General features: G+C 42.1%; 1 protein-coding gene across 1 annotated transcript in view; it reads left to right on the top strand.

The window, feature by feature from the left end:
- Positions 1 to 15,455, top strand: part of LOC100372748 (macrophage mannose receptor 1-like) — a 28,541-nt gene that overhangs the window by 6,516 nt on the left and 6,570 nt on the right. The window contains exons 13-27 of the mRNA XM_085495103.1: positions 201 to 317; positions 524 to 637; positions 741 to 989; positions 1,544 to 1,756; positions 3,816 to 4,244; positions 4,685 to 4,836; positions 4,957 to 5,073; positions 5,215 to 5,333; positions 5,460 to 5,611; positions 5,705 to 5,859; positions 5,974 to 6,086; positions 6,252 to 6,397; positions 6,633 to 6,781; positions 7,468 to 7,580; positions 8,160 to 8,308. Coding sequence (XP_085351229.1) covers positions 201 to 317; positions 524 to 637; positions 741 to 989; positions 1,544 to 1,756; positions 3,816 to 4,244; positions 4,685 to 4,836; positions 4,957 to 5,073; positions 5,215 to 5,333; positions 5,460 to 5,611; positions 5,705 to 5,859; positions 5,974 to 6,086; positions 6,252 to 6,397; positions 6,633 to 6,781; positions 7,468 to 7,580; positions 8,160 to 8,308 — 2,487 coding nt within the window. The remainder of the gene's footprint in view (positions 1 to 200; positions 318 to 523; positions 638 to 740; positions 990 to 1,543; positions 1,757 to 3,815; positions 4,245 to 4,684; positions 4,837 to 4,956; positions 5,074 to 5,214; positions 5,334 to 5,459; positions 5,612 to 5,704; positions 5,860 to 5,973; positions 6,087 to 6,251; positions 6,398 to 6,632; positions 6,782 to 7,467; positions 7,581 to 8,159; positions 8,309 to 15,455) is intronic.

Raw genomic sequence — 15,455 nt, 5'->3', positions numbered from 1 at the left:
TATTTTCGGAGGGTATGTGAGGAATTGAATTAACATTTTACAAATACAAGTTTAAAACAAACCTAACAAACTAGATCAATATTTGCAACTAATTGCCTTTTTTTATTTTTTGTTTTGTTTTATAGAGTAAATCTGGCACAGCGCCCTAGCCAATGCATGTATGTAAAATCGTAATCCCATAGCCTTGTGTTTTATTACAGCTCGTCTTTACGGATTGAACGTACATGTTCTTTGGATTGGTGCCCACGATTTGGGTACTGAGGGTGGATGGGAATGGACTGACGGAAAGCCATTTTCATATCTTAACTGGGGAGAAAGTATGCCATTTTTACGTTTTATATCATTATACTTGATCTAAGTCATATTAAACTCTATCACTCGGAAAATATTGTTGTATCGTGCGTCGTGATTACAATCATGTTTCGACTGTCATCCCTGCGTGTACCTTCAACTGTACCGTAAACAAATGACAACGAAACAATGAAGAACTATTCTTTTTTATGTTTTTATTTTTCTTCGCCAGACGAACCAAATAATGCAGGGGAAGGTGAAGACTGCACTGAGTTAATCGTAGGCATGAAAAACTGGAATGACATGTCTTGTGATCAAGAGATCGGATATATATGCAAAAATAAAGGTAACAGAGAATAAAATACAATTTATTTGTGTTAAATAGATTGTATACTCAAGATCTAAATATCAACTCTTACCTGTCCATTTGGATAATCAATATATTACAGGTCCATTGGTAGACTATTTCAACGTCTATCATAACGCTGCGTTAGATGGCTACGATACAAAGATTATTGAGGGCCCAGTCTATCCACAGGATTGTGCAACTCTATGTCTGGAAGAATTGACCTTCACTTGTAATTCATTCGACTATGATAAAGTTAATCTACAGTGTGTTCTGAGTAATTCCAATCAACACTCAGGTGGTGGGTTACGGACTGATTATCCAGACAATGTTTATGATTATTATGAAGTCGGTAAGTTATCGATGGTTTGCCGAATATGATTCAATGCACAGTAGAATCACTTTGCATGTAGACAAGCCAGCAGAAGGTAGAAAATTGCTTAAAACTTTTTTTCGGCATTTTTTTTGTTACGAGTAGGCATCCATGCTATTTCAAGTCCTTATATAGAAAGTGTTCACGTCAGGGGCGATGCAAAATTAAAAATCATTTTTGGGCCAAAAACCCCCATTTTTGGGTTAAAATTTTAAAATAGTCCAATCCATTTGAGATGCGAATCAATTTACTGGTCTTGACGAGTAGAGATCAAAAATATATAATTTGACCTATTTTTGACCTTGCGTAACGTCACAATGACCGAAAATGTGAAAAGGTCAACATACTTTGCTACTCGTAGTTTACTGTTTTGTTTCCACGAAATATAAATTGATAATACAAGCTTCGATTTCATCACAGTGAATGAATATAAATCAATATTCATTTTCGCTTACTAGTGTTTTGGCATTATAATATCAATGAAATGTGATAAATAAATGAAGTCATTATTAATTTGAGAACTATTTTTGCAGTGGATCGTCCTAATCCTGTCGTCATAACACCGTTGCCAAGTGGTTCTCGCTGCAGATCTGGATGGTCTAGTTTTGGTAACAATTGCTACATGGTAATAACCACAGGTCAAAGTTGGAATGATGCAAAAGATACCTGTAGACGAGAAGGCGGTGATCTTGTTTCCATAGCGGACAAAAACGAAAATGACTACGTTCTCACACTTAGTCGTGCATGTAAGTAAACTCTCGGAATATTATCAGTTAGAATGTTATCACGTGTCATTCCGGATGCATAGTTCGTGATGGACGCCGCAAGGTAAAACATATACAATCTGATTGCTACCAAGTTGACTTAAATTTGCATATAATTAGAACGTTATTTTTAGTGACCACATTTCGGCTACCGTAAATACCCTTAGAAAGGTGTAACATTGCAATCATCAAATACTTTAACAACACAACTAGTGCCATTATCACCACTAGGAACGTCTTTATAATCGTTCCATTGGCCATAGAAATTGAGAAAATAATTATAGCAAAGTTAGTATTTTACTAGTTACTTTAGTAGTAACTAATCGCTGTAATACTTACCAAAATCAATACACATACTTGTCTTAGGGACGACGTCAAAAGATCGATGTCGGATAAAAAAACTTAATTCCTTTAGTTTTTTCCAAACCCCCTCACCCCCCATTAAAACTTAATATATAAATATTGGTCATGGCGTCAGACTACATTCACCATTAAATACAAATTGATAATCGGACAGTAGTATTGCATAGCAGTTGGTTGTCGGGTGGGTGTAAAAAGACTTTACAAATGCACCTCATTTGACGCACATATTTACACTCGAACCAAGCCATTTTCTCGTCTTGGATGTTTTTTTTTCCTTTTCGGTTATTTCTGTCCATGATTGAAATACTCCAAGATTTTTTTGACTTCATTAAAAATTAAAATCGTTTTTGTAGGATGGAAACTTTTTGAGGTCAAAACCCCCCACCCCCAAACTAAAGCAAATAAGTTTTTTATCCGACATCGATCTTTTGACGTCGTCCCTTACTAACTTATTTTATATGGTGAATAGTCACGTGACACTGAACGCAATGTAACGCATGAACACAAAATCGTGCAGGATATTAATGACTCCAAAACACGTTGTTGATTGTCACATGCCACCACCCATAATTCTTTGTCGGAAATATTTGGGTATCGCATGAGTTAATGTTAAAGTGGACAATGAAACTTATTTGTGTGCAACCAACCAGATGTGAAAATACGTCTGTATTGCTTCTCATTATCTTAATTAATTTTCATGAACCTGTGAGAAATGCTATGATGACAGCGTATTGCCAATTTGATATTTCATGAATAATATATCCCCCATTTTGAGGGACTTTTGTCATGGCATTGTTGGGACAATTGTGCGTACAAAAACATCAGTACAGTGATGGTTGTGTTATTCTAATCGCGTATTTTACCTGCATATCAGTGATAGATATATTGCGGTCAACCTTTACTATTCAGAAGCATCTTTTCTCGGCTAAAAAGCAAAAGTAAATATCATAACACATCTCATTATATGATCTCATTAGTCAATCTGCGTTCACCTAATGTTATACTTTTACTCCGAAACGAGGATAACAGTCAACAGTTTAAAACCTGTTCTCGAAATGAAGATATGAAAGAAAAAGTACGTAAAAACACTGTGATAAGCATTCTTGTGTGTTACCTAAGATACTTTTTTAAACATTACGTTCACTTTCAACTCGGCGTCCAACGACACAATGAAGCCATCCCATACGTTATGCGGCCTTTCTTACTTTTATAGTCAAACAAACTATTAAGCACATATGTTTTATAACACATCACACGCAGAATTGCCGAAGGAACGTGCATAGATCGTCTGCCGTCTTCTTCCCGACGTCTGCTAGCGGTGTCCCGATTTCTTCACAAAACGATGTAAAGACGCTTCTAGAAAACGTCCTTCGTCTTTGGTGCATCTTTATTTGCTACTAGTGTGTCAAGTTCTTCTTCTGAACTAAAGCTAAATCGTCCAGTCTTTCGAGGCGGGCCATAGATATTAGCGACCGAACTAGCAGACGACATATTGGAAATCACACGATCAGGTGACGAGTGACGTCATCCCCGGGCACTAGTTGACGTACTCTCCCTAGGGAACTAGAAATTTGCCTGGCGCTACTATGGTAATTTAGCAGATAACACGTGATCCTGTTTTGGCCAATTACAGTACAGTATTAACAAGTGATGTGTTATAAATGTTATTATTTCCCAGCTTGTGATGCCTGGTATAGCGATTCGACACCTGATTTTCTCGATTACCATTGGATAGCTGCACCTGGGGAGCATGTTGTTTTTGAAGTCATGGCAACTAACGATGCACATGTTGCTCTATCTGAAGACCAAAATGATGCTGGTGCTTTTTATGAGATAGTGATAGGCGGCTGGGACAACACACAGTCCGTTATCAGACGGTGCGCTCAGTGTGCCAATTTAGTAGAGGTCAGCACTCCTGGGATATTGGTTGCCAACAAGTGGAGAGGATTCTGGATAACTTGGCGTGATGGCATCATCAAAGTGGGAAAGGAAGACGAAAATGCGTTTATGGAATGGACCGACCCTTCTCCGTTGCCAGTAAACTATGCTGGTTATAGCACAGGACGGGGTAGCGAGGGGGAGTTCAAATTTTGCACCGTTAATACGCGTATGTATTCTATTTAATTGTATTGTATTTTTAGTCCACTTTCGGATTGACCTCTGTACGTGCATCTGTGCATCTGGGCATGCGTCCGGCTCTATATGTTAGACAGGCTTGGACTGATTACGTTAAAACTTCACACGTACATCATACATAGTAGTATACATATGCACATCAATGTGTTTCACGATCTGATTCAAGATGGGCAAATGGCGGCCATCAAAATCAAGCAACCCGGAACCGGATCTCGGCTGTTTTCATATGTTCAAACTTGGTACATTGTGTGACATTGACGCACGTGAATCTGTTTTTCAAATCAGATTCAAAATGGCTGACTGCCTGCTATAATGTTTTAATGAGTGCGGTTCTAGAGCCATATCGTTTCTGTTTGTTTTTTCCTCTCTTCTTCTCTCTATAATGATGTTATATTTATTCATTTAATGCAGTTGACAAACTTTGGATTGGTTTGCATGATCAATTGCAGCAGATGACATTTCAGTGGAGTGACATGTCCCCCGTTACATACACATTATGGTCTGCGAGCGAACCAAACAATTATCTTGGTCGATCAGAAGACTGCGTTCTTATGTATACTAATGTATGTTAAATATAACCTATTTATTATAAAAATTTTAGCATAATTTCCTCAAATATTTAAAATTTAATGCTTAAGATTTAATGAGTTTATTCTATATCATATATTGCTTCACATATTCAGGGTGACATGGTTGGTCGCTGGAACGATGAAGATTGTTTTGCATTAGTACCATCGGTTTGCAAAACTGCTAAAGAAGTGCTGCCACCAACTACACCTTCCACGGGTGATTGCTCGTCAGTAAGTTACCTCTAATCTCTAGTCTTTTTATTTTCGCAATTTTATTACACAGGATTTATTTTTCATTTCGCTCTGAGTTAATGATCGTGTTTCGCTAAATGGGTTAGTGTTCACTCGTTTGACGGTGCATTCTCTCGACAGGGGTGGGTAGGCTACCACACGTCATGCTATAAGTTCGAGTCCAATTCTAAAACAAATTGGAATTCTGCACAAGATATCTGTCAACAGTCCGGGTCAAGTCTGGTAACAGTTAATGATAAGTAAGTATATCTAAATTTAGCCATGGTCTGTGTTCATTATTTCGTAAGACTTCAACTTAAGTTGTTACGCTCTATTAAGAATGACAGTGGGTTAACCCGTTTGTTTTATATTGTCCTATTTTTTAGCTGGGAGCAAGCCTTCCTGTCATCTAGGTTGAGCTCAGATAGAAACAGTGGATTGTATTGGATTGGTTTATCAGATACTTACGAAGTCGGTACTTATACATGGGTTAGCAATGAGCCTGTTGAGTATACTAACTGGGCCCGTGGATATCCAGGTGGGTACTCAGTATGTATTGCGTCCGCGAGGTCAAAGATAATAATGAGGTTCTAAGAAAGTTGAAAATAATTTGTCTTTAATCGTATTTCAGAGGGTTCTCAGAATTGTGCCCCAGGATGGACGATGTTCCAAGACAGTTGTTTCTATTTGGGAGGTGCACAGGGGTCACAGTCGTGGTACGAGGCTAGCGATGAGTGCGCAGGTTTGGGTGGCCATCTTGCAGTCATTGACAGCAAGGCACTCAATGTAAGTATTAAAGAGTTTGGTTATCAATATTCAAGCTTATTTAAAAAAACACAGCCTATATAAGCATGCTGTAAGTGATGTGTACTAATGCTGCTTTGTTTTATCCCGATCCAGGATTTTTTACAGAATTTCGGTCTAACGTACTCGTGGATTGGCCTACACGATGTCAATAACGAAGGGAATTTCGAATGGGTCGATGGAACACAACTCAAAGGCGGAGCTTATAAGTGAGTCAAAAGCAAATAGCATGTTCACTTTTTAATACATTCATTTGTGTTAGTTCACTAGCACTTTATCCCATGCCATGCCAAATGGGTACTACAACAATATATGAATTTGTATTAAATACTTACCGATAATTATTATGATTGTGTGGAATCCTACTTTTGTAGAAACTGGGACAATGATCAACCTGACGACTGGCAAGAACCAATCTCTAATGAGGACTGTGTTGAAATGAGATCTTCTGGTAAATGGAATGATAAACATTGTTCTGAGGCGACTGTGTTGGATGGCTTCATTTGTCAGCTGGAAAATCGTAAGCCCAAATTTATCATTGCATTGCGCTTTTCAATGATTATTGTGACTGCATAAATATACGATTCGTACCAGTATGGTGAATATTGGAAGAATATAACACAGGATTGAATAGTAATCTAAATGCATATCAAATGTATTGGGTTCATATATGCATATTCAACTTAAATATGCTATTGTCGACTATGTACAGTAATTGACAATTGGTGTGGGTTTTTTTTTTGATTGACTATCAGAGGCTTCCTGTACATCTGGGTGGTGGCCGCATGGAGGAGACTGTTTTCGTCTAGAAACTACAAAGGGACCTAAGAGCTGGTATCAATCAAGTGACGAATGCACTGGTTTGGGTGGACATTTAGCAGTAATAGATAGTCAGGAACTCAATGTAAATATACTTTATAATTATATGTATATGTAAATACGCGGGGTTGCGCCCAGGACTTAAGAGGGCGCCACCAATTAAAATACAGTTTTGTCAATCGAACCTCAGAGATTACGGTACACGAGTACAACTTACCGATCAGCGGGCAAAACCCCGGGGGCAGTTGATACATAGCTGGCTAGGGAGGTGCACCGGAGTGCTCAAAAGAGTGTGACCATTTTTATAACTGGATAGTGGCAAAAGCCATACCAATATTTATACCGAAGTACCATTTCTGTCATCACTGTTTATTCCACAAAAAGGTACCGTATTTGCTCTATTAGAAGAACATCTCAAATAGAAGCACATGTTAGCCAACAGTTGCATTGTATATTGATTTATTAAAATATGTATTTTGACCATAGAAACGCTTCTGTCACTTATATAAGAGCATATTATTAACACAATATTCAGGTTATTTAGCGTTGTGTAGGACCACTTTGCTCATGCAATTGTGTCTAAAACAATAGTTGGGGTTAATAGTATGTATTAATAATTCACCGTGCATTTTTAGAGAACGAATAAGATTTCTCAACTTGAAGCATAGAACATATAGCCTTGTCAACGTATGCCATATTTTCGCACCAAACTTTTTTATAACAGGTCAATTACAATATGGTTACACTTTCTAGTTGCTTTTTCGTTTTTAGGATTTCCTCGCAGGATTGGCTAGCTCGAGTTTCTGGATCGGATTACATGACATCGATAACGAAGGGAATTTCCAGTGGGTAGATGGAACAGCACTTGATGGCGATGCGTATCAGTGAGTGAATATATCCATTAATTATTTGACAATGTAATTCATTTGATTAAATTAATTTCATTATATGTTCTAATTTTGTGTATACTAAAATGGATCTATCAGTACTACGAATAGTGTGTCATATAATTAATAGGAAGAACAATTAATTCACTAAATTATAGTTAAGGTACGTAATGGTTCCTCTTCGACAAATTCTGCTTGATGCCGGGATATTGCATTAAATTATTATTACACTGACTCCTACCAAGTAATCCTAAACGTAGAATATAGCCTATATGGCAGCACGCTATGCATTGGCGGATCCAGAAAATCGATAAGGTGGGCGCGCCTCCCCCTAAATCCGCGCGTGCAATGTGCATACATTCACGAATTAGAGTTGTATGTCAAACGTTTCGTATGTGCTTATTTTTTGTATTTATTGCGTGTTTACTTTCTAAAGATTATATGACAATGGGGGCATAATGTCAATGGTTAATATTTCGAGGGTAAACGATATTCATGTGTGTATGTGTTTACCCTTTGGTCATTAGCCTTGATTCAAACTCATTCAATCATACATATTTAATTTGTTTTTCAAAGAAACTGGGACGACAATCAACCTGACGATTGGGGAGGAAACCACGGTGGTGAGGACTGCACCGAGATGAGACCGAATGGAAAATGGAATGACAAATCATGCTCAGATATTGAGTACTTGGATGGTTTTATTTGCCAACGACCACAGTCACGTATGACATTTCTTTATTCTGCTAACAGGGTTCATCATAACAATGTTCTATGTATTGTTTTGAACACATTTCAGCCATGTGTTAGAGGAAAAACCCACAGCGATCATGCAAAGAGAAACGTTACAAGAGTTTCCTTGTTAGCATCATATATTTGAACTGTGGTGTTCAGGAATGCTAAAGCCAAATACTAACTTACAATGTTTGTATATAGTCTAAATGTGGCATACAACCACGGGATTCAAACAGACAAACAGCGTGGATTGTGTATTCCCGTGGATATCCATGTAGAGGTGTGTCTAAATACAAATCAAATTTCTGCGACTGTATGAACTTTTATTTATTGATACATTAGAAGATGGTTATGTGCCAGGCGCTTATTTCATACATTGAATACTTGAAATAAGTAATAAGTAATAATAAGTAATCAATATGTCTGTGTTACCAATATTTACGAGAGTTTAGATTCCAAATAAATTTATCTCAGGGTAGGGAACGAGGGGATACTGTTGACTTCCGATTTCATACAAGTGTGCACATAGTAACGACATAAAATAGAACACCAAGCGAGACACAGGTCAAATAGGTTTAAATCTATATATATTCGTGGTAACAAGTAAACATTAACAACAACAAAGTTGTACATAAATAAACAAAATAATGTTACTATATCACAAATAGTCAACAATAATAATGCCTTAATCTACACAGCAATACTGTCTGTTATGACCCTTAACCTAACGTATCTATGCCAATACTGTCGCTACGTCGGTAGTGCTAAACGATGGGTAGTCTGTCACGTCGCGTTTAGTCAGCGGTACTATCACACTCAACTACAACGCCTATGTTATATTGCAAGAGCCCTGCTCGGCAACTATAACCCCTAGACTAATCTATTCTCAAAGTATCTCCAAATACTCAAATAAAAACCCAACAACCAATACACTAACACTATGCTTCAGGTATTACTATTAACACCACATAGAACCAATCACTAGCCTAAGTATTAACAACCCGTAATTCTCATTGGTCAATCCCTGACTGAACCAAACACATTACAACCATAGGTATCACAATACAGTTTGCATCAATATTGTCAACACTCTGACAATCATCTGAATAATAATAATAAAATACAGTGCAATCAAACAACTACTTAACTATGCATGTACTTAACACAACAATAATATAACTTGCAACGCAGTTGCACAAGAGTCACGCATTAAACCAAACCAGTTCATATGTCTCAGACTGTCACAGTCAAGAACACAGTTCTCTGTTGGATACTGGACGGAATGTCTCTATCACTACACAGCGGTATCATACAACAAACTCTGTATACCCGTGGACGGTTTGCAGTTCAATGTTCTCTTCATATACAGCACACACTCTCAGGCGATAAAGGTTCTTCGACACAGCGTTGAAAATCTCAAAGTGTTTCTGCCAAATGGAAAATCGGCCATAGCTTCCGCTGTATCTTATGGTTTTGCAGTTTCACAAATCAATGCACAATATTCACAGACCTGTAACACGTCTGTGCAATAAATCAAGTTCATCACAATAATTCGAATGTCACGATAATCAGATGACATGGAATAACACAGCAACCATGTTTATATTCGAATCGATGAAAGGAATGAGTCGCCAGTTGACTCACATACATAAATACGGCAGTACAATGATGTATAGTCGATCGTCACACTCTACATGTGCGCAGCCATCTTTGTTATAATGTTGTTATCTCACAAATCGCGTGATCGAGGTTTGTATTCACGCGCGTATGCGTACGCGTAGTGTTAACTCACGATTTCTGAAAAGGAGCTGCAGAAATGTCAATTCTGGTCGGATTAACTCGACATTTGCATCGGCAGAGTCTCTGGTCTCTTTTCTCATCAGAATGTAGCTCTGAGATCAAATCCGGGCACAATACGTCCAACACCAGCCAAATCTTTCAGCAGCCCATCTCCGGCATGTCCCAGTACGCCGCCATCATGAAGTAAAAGGGACGACTCCCTAAGATAACGCAGAATATTTTCCCGCGCTCACAGTACCCATCAAATTACATTAGCATTTAGCAAAACAGAACAAATCAAGACCACGCTAGGCAGTCATAGAAAGGGAAAATCCCCAGATATATGCCAATGCATGTATCAATTGGGTATCGCCCTCTAGGCACAATTCCTAACACATGGTATTATGATTTCATAAGATCTATAAATATCCCACACAAAGTGTAATCTCTGGTACATGTTCTGACACGTCCGCTTTCAATCAAGGGCTGAACCAACAGCGTTCTAACGGAGGGTTCTCCAACTAGCTAAATCACCAAAATAAGATCACCAAATCCTACGGTAAATTCGACATGGTTACACACTCCCCCAAGTTAGTAAAGGGGTGGAAATCGCAAAGCACTCATGCGATGCGATAGACACACCAACCAACTTCTCTAACTACTAAAAACAACAACTATATACAATATCTACGGCATCATCGATCTTCAACAATTCCTAGGAGACTTTACTCCCGTGAGGTATATCATACTTACTAACACTACATTCAGGTAGAGGTGAACACACAAAAAAAAACATCACACTTCTACGGAGATTACTCCAATCCAAAAGATCGTCATTCCATCACAGTGACTGCGCCATCGGGTCTGTCCATAGCTGCATCGGTGTGTCAACGATCTGCTTCGGTCACGTGGCGAATAGGCCAATCCAAAACAAAAATCAACACCAATGACTATAGAATTTATCAGAGTTACCCCATCCCAGTGGTCAGAGCCCTGGCGAGATCGGGACTCCCCCATACCTCTTAAGATCGCTGTGCATTGCACACTAAGGGACAAGGCTAGCCTCCCCCAAATCTACCAGACTACTCTAGCTGCTCCCAGAGTGCCCCCACTATCCGCGCACCGCACCGCACACCCGAGTCTACAGACTTGAACGGCACAAGTCAGCGCTGGTAACCTCATCTCTTCATCAAACCATCAGTCACTGCCACCTCATGTGTGTCTCGGCTGAATAATCACGCACACACCACCTCACACCAATAACTATAGGAACGCTGATCACATCATTTCTGCACCAGTACCATCGAAGTAGGGTTGAAGCGTCAACGCAGTCGTGAGCCCGCTCCTATCGCGAAACACGACAATTAATCGCGCATACCCGGAACATATAAGTGGGCGATACTCGGTTACACACAGCAACACCTCCTCCAACAGCACTGAGCACTGCCCAATAATGGGCTCTGCCTCACTTACTTACCGTGCGGCAAACGTATTATCCATCAGCTTCCTCGATACTACTCTACGCTCACTCATTAACGCAGAACCACTTACCTTCCACAACAACGTGGGGCTGTTCCCTTCTCCAGAACTATAGGACTACACTCACCGACCCCATACCCTACGAGTGGCAACCCTCCCCTGCCGCGTGACCCTATTCCGCGGACGGGGATGGCTCAGCCCGGTGACTGGCGATTTAATGTGGGCAGGGGCGTCACTAGTCTCCCTGTGACATGGATGCTACCCATGTTCGCCTACCCACTGCCTCCGTCGCCCTTACATCTTTCTTTCGTACAACTTCGAAATAACCCCAAGCAGTGTCTTCACTAATGTATCATCATCCCCTGGATGGTGTTTCTGTTTGTGATCTGTTTGCTGGCTACACCCCTGGCTCCAACCATATCTCTGAGGTGCTCTCCTTACTCTCTTCGACTTCCGCACGAACAGTGGGCGTGGTTCTTCTCTAGTGTCAAAGAACTCGTCTGCCTCACTCTCTGCAGGTCCTTCAGAATCATCTGTTTCATCTTTCGCAGACTCTTCCGAACTCTCTGCCTCTCGCGGTGATGTCGGCATCACAGTTGCCTCTGCCTCAACATGGGGAACTTCATTCACTTCGGATGCGCTTGTTCTCTCTCTTGTAGACTCAATCTCTACTACTGATGACTCCGGTTGCTCAGATTGCGAAACCACTCTGACTTCGTCAGTATTGTCATCCATTACTTCTATCACCTCTGGCTCCGGTTGTCTCTCAACCTTCGGGGAGCATATACGCGGACTAAAGGGGTCGACCTTCGGGTCAAGGGCCCCCATCATATATTCTCCATCACTGTCTGAGCTCCATTCCTCTGGAGTTGCAGCACGTGGCACCTCCCTCTTCACCCTAAGCTTACGGCTGGGTCTCGGCTTTGGTTCTGCCACACTCACAGGAGTCGGTCGAGGGGAATCGTAGCAATGCTTGAGCAGATTCCTGTGCAACGTCCTCTCCTTGCCGCTATGTTCCTGTTTCACTACGTAAACAGGCAAGTCAGGGTTTGGTATACTCAGGACTCTATAGGGTTCTTGCTCCCATCTGTCCGCTATCTTGGTCTTGCCACGCAAGTTCACGTTCTTGACCAGTACTCGGTCACCGATGCTCAACACAGCATCTCGTACTCGCCGGTCATACCGTTGCTTGCTACTTGACGCAGTCTTCCCAATGGCCTTAGACGCCTGGTCATATGCGTAACGTAGACGCTCACGCATGTCTTCCACGTACTTTGTCATGGAGCTCGGGATTTCTTCAGTCGGTCTCAATCCCATGCACACGTCCATTGCCAACCGTGGTTCCTGCCCGAACATCAGATAGTGTGGGGAGAATCCCGTTGCGTCATTCCTCGTAGAATTGTACGCATGAACAAGGGGTGCCACGTACGTCTTCCAATCATGCTTCTTCTCGTTATCCAACGTGCCAAGCATGTTCAGCAGAGTGCGGTTGAACCGTTCGCAAGTCCCATTCCCCTGGGGGTGGTAGGGCGTGGTGTGTGACTTCTCGATACTCGCGAGCTGGCACAGCTCCCTAATGACCTTCGACTCAAAGTTGCGCCCTTGGTCGGAGTGCAACCTTTGAGGGAAACCAAACGTCATCAAAAGGCTGTCATGCAAATGTTTAGCCGTTGTCCTCGCTGTCTGATTTCTGGTCGGTATCGCGATCGCGAATCTCGTAAAGTGATCAGTAATCACAAGGACGTCCTTAATCCCGCCTTTGGATTCCTCCAGGGACAAGAAGTCCATACACACCAGTTCCATCGGTTGTTTCGTCACAATGTTCACCATCGCAGCTCTAGTCTTGGCACCAGCCGGGTCCTTCCTTCTGGTACATCGCTCACAAGTGCGTAGTCTCTCCCTCACATCCTGGATCATCAAGGGCCAGTAGAAACGCACGCGAAGCAAGTCAAGTGTTCGATCCAGGCCCAGATGACCGACATCATCATGTGCTCCCCTCATTGCCATCTCCCGGTAATTACGGGGCAACACCAACTGGCACTGTTTCTTTCCATTAGGTCCCACTCGCGTCCGGTGTAAGACTCCGTCTCTGAAACACAGACGTTCCCACTCGCGCAGTCCAAGCTGCACGCCAATGGGTTCACATCTTTTCTCCTGTTTAGTCAGGCGCTTCCCAGCATACTTGAGGCAACGTAGTCTTTCCACCACTGGGTCTTGTTTCTGTAGGCGCTCCCAGTCCTTAAAAGTCAACGTCGGAAGCGTCGACCCCTCAGGACACGCAGGAGGCTCAGTCAGTGTCTCTGGCACTGCTCTCACCGTCACAGCTATCGCTTCGACCCAGGGTATCTGTTCACCCAAGTGCGGTTGACCTACCGCTCTGATCTCTTCTAGTCCCATCTTGACGCTCCCGTTGAATCTGTCATCGGTTTCTTTAAGTGCTGAAGTCTGTGAGTGAGGCCTCCTGGATAGCCCGTCAGCATCACCATTCCTCTTGCCAGGCCGGTAACTAATAGTCATTTCATAGTTAGCCAAGGCAGCCCACCACCTGTGTCCAGCCGCATCTAGTTTCGCGGTCGTGGCCACATACGTGAGTGGGTTGTTATCAGTCAGCACATCTACGTGGTTACCATACAGATACTCGTGGAACTTCTCTGTTACTGCCCATTTCAAGGCCAAGAACTCTAACTTGTGTGCGGGGTAGTTCTTTTCGCTCTTTGATAGTCCTCTGCTCGCATAGGCAATCGGTCTCAGCACGCTCTTACCATCGACCTCCTGCATCTGATATAGTGCAGCACCAAGTCCAGACGTACTGGCATCAGTGTGCAACTCGAACGACTTACTGTAGTCTGCATATGCCAACACTGGCGGGCTGGTTAGTTTGGCAATTATCGTCTCGAATGCCTGCTGAGTCTTATGTGTCCACTCGAATGGCGGCGGCCTCTTCGAAGCACCATTCTTGTTACGCTTCGTAGGGAACCCTGCCGTCAACTCATTCAATGGCTTCGCTATCGACGAATACCCGGGCACGTACCTTCGGTAGTATCCAGCAAAACCCAGAAATGTCCTTAGCTCGTGAACATTCGATGGCACGGGCCAGGTCCTTAACGTACTCGTCTTGCCTGGATCGGTCTCCACTCCATCTTCTGACACCACGTGACCTAGGTAGCTAACCTTGTCACGGAAAAATTGACACTTGGTGTGCTTGATCTTCAGGTCGTACTCATTCAGTCTCTGGAACACTCTTTCCAACCGTTCTAGGTGTTCTTCGAACGTTTTGGAGAAAACGATAATATCGTCCAAGTACGCCAAACATATGTTCATGTTCAAGTCGCCCATGCATTTCTCTATCGTGCGTTGAAACGTAGCCCCGGCGTTTTTCAAACCAAACGGCATGGCTAAGCTCTCATAGAAGCCAAGCGGCGTAGTGAACGCAGTCTTCGGTATGTCTTCTTCAGCCATGGCAATCTGCCAATAGCCGCTCTTCAAGTCAATAGACGAAAACCATTTCGCCCCATGCAGTGCATCCAGAGTCTCTTCTATGCGTGGAATAGCATAGGCGTCTCCAATGGTGGCGCTGTTCAGCTTGCGATAATCGACGCACATCCGCACCGCACCATCTTTCTTCTTAACCAAGACGATAGGCGATGCCCAAGGGCTGTGGGATTCTCGAATAATACCACTGTCCATCATGCCTTGGAGCAGTCGGCGTACCTCATCGTACAACATTGGAGGTATGCGTCTATGTGGCTGACGTATCGGAGTCTCGTTGTCCAAGTTGATCTTGTGTCTCTCTACTGTGCACCTACCCAAGTCGTTATCGTCCTTGGAGAACGTTCGCTGATTGCGGTCGAACATCTCCTTCACCAATCGCATCTGACT

Source organism: Saccoglossus kowalevskii, chromosome 21 (genome assembly GCF_978046115.1).
Source record: "Saccoglossus kowalevskii chromosome 21, keSacKowa6.1, whole genome shotgun sequence".
In the NCBI taxonomy this organism is placed as follows: domain Eukaryota; kingdom Metazoa; phylum Hemichordata; class Enteropneusta; family Harrimaniidae; genus Saccoglossus; species Saccoglossus kowalevskii.
The sequence above is the reverse complement of the archived record's forward strand: the minus strand, read 5'-3'. Positions and strand labels throughout refer to the sequence as shown.